The sequence below is a fragment of the Callorhinus ursinus genome, unplaced genomic scaffold (assembly GCF_003265705.2).
Source record: "Callorhinus ursinus isolate GAN/ISIS: 27379988/994484 unplaced genomic scaffold, GSC_fseal_2.0 scaffold4, whole genome shotgun sequence".
Taxonomy (NCBI): Eukaryota; Metazoa; Chordata; class Mammalia; order Carnivora; family Otariidae; genus Callorhinus; species Callorhinus ursinus.
In genome coordinates this window covers 152,213,109-152,222,934 of record NW_027397066.1, presented here as the reverse complement: position 1 = coordinate 152,222,934, position 9,826 = coordinate 152,213,109, and the positions used below count along the sequence as shown (strand labels likewise).

General features: G+C 42.6%; 1 protein-coding gene across 1 annotated transcript; it reads left to right on the top strand.

The window, feature by feature from the left end:
* The first annotated feature begins 6,766 nt into the window (after positions 1-6,766).
* Positions 6,767-7,516, top strand: LOC112825678 (transcription initiation factor TFIID subunit 10). The gene has a single exon (XM_025873760.2). The coding sequence runs from the start codon at positions 6,783-6,785 to the stop codon at positions 7,437-7,439; it is 657 nt and encodes a 218-aa protein (XP_025729545.1). The 5' UTR covers positions 6,767-6,782; the 3' UTR covers positions 7,440-7,516.
* The last annotated feature ends 2,310 nt before the right edge of the window (positions 7,517-9,826 follow it).

Sequence of the window (9,826 nt, the reverse complement as noted above, 5' to 3'; positions counted from 1 at the left end):
TCCAACTTTGGGTCCTGCCATTTCCCCACATGTACCCACTATTTAGTGTGCCCACTTGCCTCTGAGTTCCCTCTGGTTTAAATTCTCTTTCCTTTCCTGTTGACCTGGGAACTCAGTGAAATGTCCTCTCCTCTGGGAAGCCTTCCCAGACAGCTTTGGGCAGAATAAGTGCTTTCTCCTTTCTTCACCTTTGAAGGGCCTTGATCCAGTGTCTGTCACACACCAACACATTGTTCTCCTTGTTTATAAATCCCTGTCTCTCCTGCTGGGAGACCTTGCGTGGCTTCTCTGTGAATCCCCCGTGTGGCTAGCCAGAGCCTAGCACATAGTGGGCACTCAAGGTATGCACTGTCTCATTGATGGAATTGAATGATCTTCATTAAAGCGACATCAAAGCCTAGGCCCACTGGTTTATAGGACAGAGCAGTTCTGATTTGTTCGGAGAAAACCAGAGAGACCAAATTTTTTAAAATAAAGATTGTATTTATTTATTTGAGAGAGAGAGAGTACGTGCTCGAGAGAGAGAGAGAGCACGAAGGGGGTGAGGGGCAGAGAGAGAAGCAGACTCTCCGCTGCGCGGGGGGCACTCCGGGATCTTGACCTGAGCTGAAGGCAGATGCTGAACCAATTGAACTGCCCAGGCTCCCCTAGAGAGAACAAATTAAAAAAAAAAAAAAATGTTTGGCTGGTTTAAAGCTTTCTCAGACTTCCATTTTTTGCTTAGGAATTTGATTACTGTGACCCATTTAATTACAATAGTAACAAACAACGCAGGTTTGTTTTTTTTTCCAAACAATAGCAAATATACAGTTTTCACAATGTGCAAAATACAGTACTTTACCTGTATTTAATTCCCTAATTCTCACAACAACTCTATGAAGGGCACTCTTATTCTTCCCCCCCTTTCTTTTTTTTTTTTTTTAAGATTTTATTCATTTATTTGACAGAGAGAGAGACAGCAAGAGAGGGGACACAAGCAGGGGGAGGGAGAAGCAGGCTTCCCGTGGAGCAGGGAGCCCGATGCAGGGCTCGATCCCAGGACCCTGGGATCATGACCTGAGCGGAAGGCAGACGCTTAACGACTGAGCCACCCAGGCGCCCCGAGGTTTTTTAAATCATTGTGTTGTCCTGCCTTAGTGTCACAGTAAGTCATAGTAAAAAATCCAACCCTGAGTCTATTACCGTGGAGACCCTTCACTGATCCTCATGGAGAGCCCCCTTCCAGTGAAGGGCCCTTCGGTCCCACCTCCTTTGCTGAAATTTGTGGGAGACGCTGCACAGGCAAAGCAGAAAGAGTATTCTGGGAGGAAGATGGGTTCAAATCCCAGAGCCATCACAGGCTGTGTGCCTTCAGCCAAGATAGTTAACCTCAGTTTTCCTTCCATAAAAATGGGGCTAATCATAGCTTCCTGTAGAGCTGTTGTGAGGATTAAAGAAAGGATGGCCCAGAGTAGATAGAAATGAATTCGGTGTGTTCGGAGGGCAGTGGGCAGGTGGGGGCATTCAGCTAAATCGGGGCCATTCACTTATTTGCTCCCAGATTTGAGACTTCACATTTATTGCAGGTTCAACTTCACCTAGTTGGATCTGGCTAATTGTTACTGCCTATGTTGGTTGTTCTGAATTGTGATCAAAAGTATTTGGGCGTGTCTGGGTGCCTCCCCCCCCCCCCCCCCCCCCCCTTGCTCTCTCTCAAATAAATAAATAAATAAATAAAATCTTTTAAGAAAAAATATTTGATAACCTTCCCTCTGTGTTATTGAAAACAGGCCCAGGGTCAGGTGAAAGATAGACCTTTTAACTCACCCCTGGAAACCTCCCTCCACCCCCCTGTACACACATTCAACCCTCATTTCTTTCTTCCACAAGCAGTAAGACGTTGGCTTTGTCTTACTGAATGACCGCCTAAATTAGAGACAGAGAATGGAGCCCAGGCCTGGTATACTTGGCCTCCTCGCTGAATAATCCTGTCAGAAATAGGAAATGAGCTTCTGTAAAATTTGTTTCCCTCTTTTCCTCCTCTGATAAAATCAAGTGGAGTCTCAGATGGACACAAAGGTGAAAAGTCTGGCTGTAATTTTATCATTTTGCCCACGTTTCCCCCCACCTTTCCAGATTTAGTAATTCAAACTAATGGGGGAGTCATTACCTTGATCCATTGAGACACAGGGTCCCAGCTAAAGCAAGGACTGAGGCAAAGGTTGACGCTAAGGCAACAGTGCCACCTTGTGACCAATACTTTTACTGCGGCCAACGTGCCCTAGCGGTGGACCTTCGTTTGCACGTGAGGAATATACACAGTATTCCTTTTCAAATCCTGAGTTTTGTCAACGTTGAAGTCTTAGCTTGAGTATTAAACATGGATCATACATCGAAACCACGGACATACAGTATATTGCCCATTTCCACACGTACCTCGAGAGTCGTAGACTCTGGAGAATTGATGCTTTCTATTCATTAGGGGGTTTATTAGCACTTCTTGGTATTTAATACATTATCATCAACCCATTTATACTGTATGCCAAGCTCTGTAGTGATATTGGAGAAAACATGATGTATAGTATAGAGTCTCTGAGTTCAAGCAGATTACAACCTGGTCAAGGTGATTAAATTCATCTTGCCTCAAACTGGCCTGATGTCTCCCTGTGAACTTGTGGCACCAAAATGTGGATAGACACTGAAATTCAGCTGATGCTGAATACTACCACTCAACTCCAAAACACGTGTCATTGGCCAAAAACATGTGATTAGGAGCTTGTTTGAGCTAGAAGCTTTCCTCAACATGTATTCAGTTCTTCCCTAACACAAGGAAGTTCTATCCAAGGACATGGGCCTGTCTCACATTGAAAAGGAAGATATAACGATCCTACCTTGAGGAGATAGTTGGATTTCTCTAGCTAAAACTGGTGTTTCCCCAAACCAGGGCCTCTGGATCCTAAGGGAGTTGGGAAGTCCTATGAATCTCAGATTTTCTCCTTCACTCCCTCCCTCCTCCCCCCTTCCCTCTCTTCCTTCTTTCTTTTTTTTATTTTTAAGCATTTCAAAATTCCACTGGATATTGTACATTTCCCCATGAGAAAGCTAACTAAAAAATATTTTTTGGAGGTGGTGGAATTTTAGAACACCGGTTATCCAGAGTGATCTGAAATGTATGATGGCTATTATTTGCATCTTTGATAAATAAAAATTTGAAACCCAAGTCGATTCTTTATTAATAAACTCAATTTGTTTAGTAGACAAAAAAATCTCAAGGTGGTTAGTCTTTAGATGAGTAAGGTAGAAATTCGGCTTTAGAGCGGGATAAATGCTGACCTCTAGTGGACATATGTAACATTACAGCCTATGAAGGAGGCTTTGGGGCAGGGAGGTTGCTTGACAAGTGGCTACTGAATGCATTTTGCAAAGAGTGCTCTGTTTTCTTCTTTTAAAGATTTCCTGGGACCCTGAAAAAATCTTTATCTTCTGAACCATCTTCCACATCCCAGGAGCCACAAAATATCTGCAATTCTCTGGCTAGTAAGCTACCTAATCATCTAGCTCTTATAACTAGTAACTTTCTTCTTTCCTGTGTGTGGCCTGATCATAATTTCTTATTCATAAACCATCCAGATAACCCCTTTATCCAGGGCTCCTCCGAATTCCATTCAGTGTCCATTTATTTCTTTAATTCTTTATTTAAATTCAATTTAGTTAACACATACTGTATTATTAGTTACCAGGGTAGAATTTAGTGAATATCAGTTGCATATAACACCCAGTGCTCATTCCATCAAAGGCCCTCCTTGATGCCCACCACCCATCCCCCATCCCCTCACCCGCCTCCACTCCAGCTACCCTGTTTGTTTCCTCGAGTTCAGTGTCTCTTATGGTTTGCCTCCTTCTTTATTATCATCTTATTTAATTTTTCCTTCCTTTCTCCTATGTTCATTTGTTTTGTTTCTTAAATTCCACACATGAGTGAAATCATATGGTATTTGTCTTTTTCTGACTGACTTATTTTGCTTGCCATAATACCCTCAAGTTCCATCCATGTCATTGCAAATGGCAAGATTTTATTCTTTTTGGTGGCTAAGTAATATTCCACCGTATGTATACACCACATTTTCTTTTTCCATTTATCTGTCAGTAGATATTGGGGCTCTTCCCATATTTTGGCTATTGTGGACATTGCTGCAATAAACATTGAGGTGCATGTGCCCTTTGAATCACTATGCTTGTATCCATTGGATAAATATCTCACAGTGCAATGGCTGGGTTGTAGGGCAGCTCTATTTTTAACTTTTTGAGGAACCTCCATACTGTTTTCCAGAGTGGCTGCACCAGCTTACATTCCCACCAACAGTGTAGGAGGGTTCCCCTTTCTCTGCATCCTCACCAACATCTCTTGTTTCCTGAGTTATTCATTTTAGCCATTCTGACTGGTGTGAGGTGGTATCTCATTGTGGTTTTGATTTGTATTTCCCCAATGCCGAGTGACGTTGAGCACTTTTTCATGTGTCTCTTGGCCATTTGGATGTCTTCTTTGGAGAAATGTCTGTTCATAACGTCTGCCTATTTCTTGATTGGATTATTTGGTTTTGGGGTGTTGAATTTGATAAGTTCTTTATAGATTTTGGATACTAACACTTTATCTGATGTGTCATTTGCAAATATCTTCTCCCATTCTCTAGGTTGCCTTTTAATTTTGTCAACTGTTTCCTTTGCTGTGCAGAAGTTTTTATCTTGATGAAATCCTAATAGTTCATTTTTGCTTTTGTTTCTCTTCCCTTTAGAGACGTGTTTAGCAAGAAGTGTGTGGCTGAGGTCAGAGAGGTTGCTGCCTGTGTTTTCCTCAAGGATTTTGATGGATTCCTGTCTCACATTTAGGTCTTTCATCCATTTTGCGTTTATTTTTGTGTGTGGTGTAAGAAAGTGGTCCAGTTTCATTCTTCTGCATGTGGCTGTCTAATTTTCCCAATACTATTTGTTGAAGAGTCAGTATCCATTTCTTGCTGGTGGGGCAAAAGGTGGAAAACAAAGGGAATAAGGGGACATCAAGTAATTTCTCTTCATTGTGACCAGCCAGTTGTTATTGGTCTTCTACTCTTGCAGCAAGCATCCATTACTTCATAATATATACAGGCAATTATACAAAACACATTAGTGAGCAAAACCCAGGAAGGCATTTTTCCTACCTTAAATAGCAAGGGAAGTGAGGATGAAACAGTGTAAAGTCTTTCGGATGGGGAAATGAACTAGGTTCTAGCCCCAGCCCTACCCAAATGGCCAATGGGCACTGGGAAAGTCCCAGTCCCTCAGTTTCCTCAACTGTAAAATGAGAGCATTAGATTCAGTGAGCTTTAAGAAGGAGTTTATTTCTACTTTTGTAGTTTCAGTTGTACTTTGGTCTGGACTCCTGAAATTTTTCTTCAAAGGTACTTCCTCTGAGGATTTAATTATCTGTTAGTGTATAAACATGCCCAGGAAGACAGTGTGGTCTGTCAAATATCAGAATGCCTCATATTAGTAGTATGTATTTGTTGTCTACTGTGTAACACAGTATTCCAAAGCTTAGCGGCTCCAAACAGCAACACTTATTATCTCACAGTTTCCATGGGTCAGGAATCTGGCCATGACCTAGCTGGGCTTTCTGGCTCAGGGTCTCTCATGATGCAGCAATCAAGGTGACAGCTGGGGCTGCAGTCTCATCTGAGGGCATGGCTGGGGAGAGGACCTGCTCTCATGCTCATGTGCATGGTTGTCGGCAGACCTCAATTCCTCCTGGGTTGTTTCACTGAGGGCCTCTTTTTCTTTACATGGGCCTCTCCATAGGATAGCTCATGACATGGTAGCTTGCTTCATCAGAATGAAAAGTGAGAAGAGCCAGAGGGAAATACACCCACCACTTTTGCTTTAAAAATTAATTAAAATGAATCACTGTTTTCAGCCAGCTTTCAAGGGGAAGGGATAACCCATAATATGGTGGGGATACCAGGAGGGAGGGATCTTTGGGAACCATTTTAGAAGTTGCCTATCATACAATGTGACTTCAGGAAAGTGAATGTCTTTTTACCTCAGTTTCTTCAGTTCTAAAATGGGGATAATGATGCCTGTCTCATAAGTTTGAGGTAAGAAACAAATGGAGAGTACTGGGCACCTAGTAATTAAGAACTCAATGACCATTAGTTCCTAAGTATTCTCATAGAAGACCTTCCATATAAATAACTGTAGAATTGAATTACTCATGGGGTGCCTGGCTGGCTCAGTTGGAAGAACATCCAACTCCTGATCTTGGGGTCATGAGTTCAAGCTCCACATTGGGTGTAGAGATTACTGAAATAAATAAAACTTAAAAAAAAAAAAGAGAGAGAGAGAGAATTGAATTACCCAGGCTGTTTCATGTTTTCTTCCCAAATAGGCTTTGAGCTCTCTGAGGAATAGTAGCAAATGGAAAATAATGGAAACACAATGATTTATTTTACTTTAAAGTTATCAATCAAAATAATAAAATAATCTTTAAGCTGCCAGTTATATCCAGGAAAGAAATTAAGTAGTCATTAGAAGGCTGGTTTCTGTATTTCTTACAATTGTATTCCTAGCACCATAACATCTGATTCATGGCAGACACTTAATAAATATCTCTTGAATTACATGCTCTTTTGTTTTATAAACTGTTTCCCAAGGAAACTGACATAACATGTTGCTTTGACTTCAAGGGACAAGCTTCTTTTCTTTTCTTTTTTTTTTTTTAAAGATTCTTAAAATTTATTTGAGAGAGGTTCGCCGCCTCTCCCACCGGCCCGATGAGCTGCAGCGGCTCCGGCGCGGACCCCGAGGCGGCGCCGGGCTCCGCCGCCTCGGCCCCGGGCCCGGCGCCCGCGGTCTCGGCCCCCGCAGCGTTGCCCGGCGGCACCGCTGCGGAGAATAAGGCCAGCCCCGCGGGGACAGCAGGGGGACCTGGGGCTGGAGCTGCGGCAGCGGGCACGGGACCCGTGGCGGCGCGGGCCGGGGAGCCGGCCGAGCGGCGTGGGGCGGCTCCGGTGTCGGCGGGAGGCGCGGCGCCCCCGGAGGGGGCCATGTCTAACGGGGTTTATGTACTGCCGAGCGCGGCCAACGGAGACGTGAAGCCGGTGGTGTCCAGCACGCCTCTGGTGGATTTCCTGATGCAGCTGGAGGATTACACGCCTACGATCCCAGACGCAGTGACTGGTTACTACCTGAACCGTGCTGGCTTTGAGGCCTCGGACCCACGCATAATTCGGCTCATCTCTCTAGCTGCCCAGAAATTCATCTCAGATATTGCCAACGATGCCCTACAGCACTGCAAAATGAAGGGCACAGCTTCTGGCAGCTCCCGAAGCAAGAGCAAGGACCGCAAGTACACTCTAACCATGGAGGACTTGACCCCTGCCCTCAGCGAGTATGGCATCAATGTGAAGAAGCCGCACTACTTCACCTGAGCCACCCAGCCTAAATGTACTCGTCTGTCCCCTTGTCCCCACACCAGCCTGTTTTCATAATAAACTTTATTGTGACAGGCAAAAAAAAAAAAAAAAAAAAAAAAAATTATTTGAGAGAGTGAGAGAGAGAGAATGAGTGGGGGCAGGTGCAGAGGCAGAGGGAGAAGCAGACTCCACGCTGAGCTCAGAGCCCAATGTGGGACTGGATCGCAGGACCCTGAGATCATGACCTGAGCCCAAGGCAGATGCTTAACCGACTGAGACACCCAGGCGCCCCCTAAGGACAAACCTCTTAATATCCCAGGGAATGTTATTAAAAAGAAAGAATCCTGACATTACTGTCTTATCCTTGTTTGAAGCTAAACATTTCTCCACATGGAACACTGAAATTTCTGGTACTTTAAGAAGAAAAGTTTCTAGGGAAGATAGTTTGAATGATGATCATAATCTGAAACTCAAAGAGCCATATCTTTAGGGTAAGGGTGACCTGGCCCTCAAAGGGATTTGTCCTTCAGGTTTAGACCATCTGGATGGGTTAGGAAACTTTGGACAGTGTTGGGACTGGCAGTGTCTCTAGACCAGGGAGGAGGAAATGCAAATCTTCTCTGGGAAAAGAAGCTTCATCCTTGGCCTCAAATACTTCCTATAAGTAATTCTTCCTAGTACAGTAGAGCACACATAAATAACAACTGCAAAAGAAGATGGGGTGCATGGGTGGCTCAGATGGTTAAGTGTCTGCCTTTGGCTCAGGTCATGATCCCAGGGTCCTGGGATCAAGCCCCACATCGGGCTTCTGGCTCAGCGAGACCCTGCTTCTCCCTCTCCCTCTGCATCTCCTCCTGCTCATGCTCTCTCTCTCTCTCTGTGTAGCTCTGTGTATCAAATGAATGAATAAAATCTTAAAAAAAAAGGAAACAAATGCAAGAGAAGAACAAAACTGTGACTGATAACCAGAAGAAACAACAGGACAAAGCTCACAAAGCACAAGCTATTGCAACTGTCAAGCACAATTAAACAACTGTGCTTACTATATTTAAATAGATAAAAGATATAGGGAAATGGAAATGAACAATAACAACAAAGTTATTTTAATAGAAAAAGAACAAAATAGAACATCTAGAAGTAAAACATACAATAACTGAAATTAAAAGCTCAGTGGATGGGTTTACCACCAGATTAGACATAGTTGTCTTCAGAGAATAAATGTCTCTGAAGAATAAATAAGAAATAAATAAGAAATAAATAAGTAATAAATCATCTTGAAGAAGGGTCTGAAAGTTTTTCCAGAAGGTAGCACAGAGAAGCAAAAAGCTAAAAAACACAGAAAAAAGGTTAAAGGAAGGAAAAAGTCTAACATATATTTAATCAAAATTCCATAAGAAGAGAAAAGAAGGAAAGAAATAACAATATTTGATGAGACAAAGTCTAAGAATTTTCTAGAAATTTCTAGAAATGATTAGAGACACCAACCCAGAGATGTAAAAACTTAAGAATTACAAGTTAGTTTAATTTTTTTCTAAAGATTTTATTTATTTGACAGAGAGAGAAATAGCATACAAGCAGGGGGAGCGGCAGGCAGGGGGAGAGGGACAAGCAGGCTCCCCAGCAGAGCAGGAAGCCCAATATGGGGCTCAATCCCAGGACCCTGGGATCATGACCTGAACCGAAGGCAGTCGCTCAACCAACTGAGCCACCCAGGCACCCCAATAAGCTAGTTCAATTTTTGAAAAAGTCCATGTTTAGGGGCCCATGGGTGGCTCAGCTGGTTAAGTGGCTGACTTCTGGTTTCAGCTCAGGTCATGGTCTCAGGGTAGTGGGATCAAGCTTCACATCCGGCTCTGTGCACGGCAGGGAGTCTACTTGGGATTCTCTCTCTTCCTCTCTCTCGAACCCTTCCCACACTCACACACATGTGCACGTTCTCTCTCTCTCTCTCTAAAATAAATAATTAAATCTTTAAAAAGGTCCATATTGAGATTAGAAGGACAAAAACTAAGAAAGATCTGAAAAGCAGCCAGAAAAAAAAAGATCTTCAAAGGACTGAAAGACTGACAGCTGACTTCTCGATGCAACAATGGAATCCAGAAGACAATGGAATGATATTGCTAATTCATTAAAATAAAATAACTGTCACTTTATATACAGTAAAGATATATTTCAAGAATGAAGGTGAAATAGAGATTTCTCATAGAAAGAAACACAAAGAGAGAGAATTTAATGTATCAGAAGCTCAATAAAGCAAATTCCAAAGGATACATTTCCAACAGAATTAATGTGATACCAAATTAAGAAATAAATAAAGAGAAAAAGTGGTAAATATCTAGGTAAAATCTTAATTAACATAAACTAGATAAAACAATAATAATGTCTTGTGAAGTTTAAAATAA

Coding starts and splice junctions, on each gene's coding strand:
- LOC112825678 (XM_025873760.2), top strand. CDS start 6,783: ATGAGCTGCAGCGGCTCCGGCGCGGACCCCGAGGCGGCGCCGGGCTCC.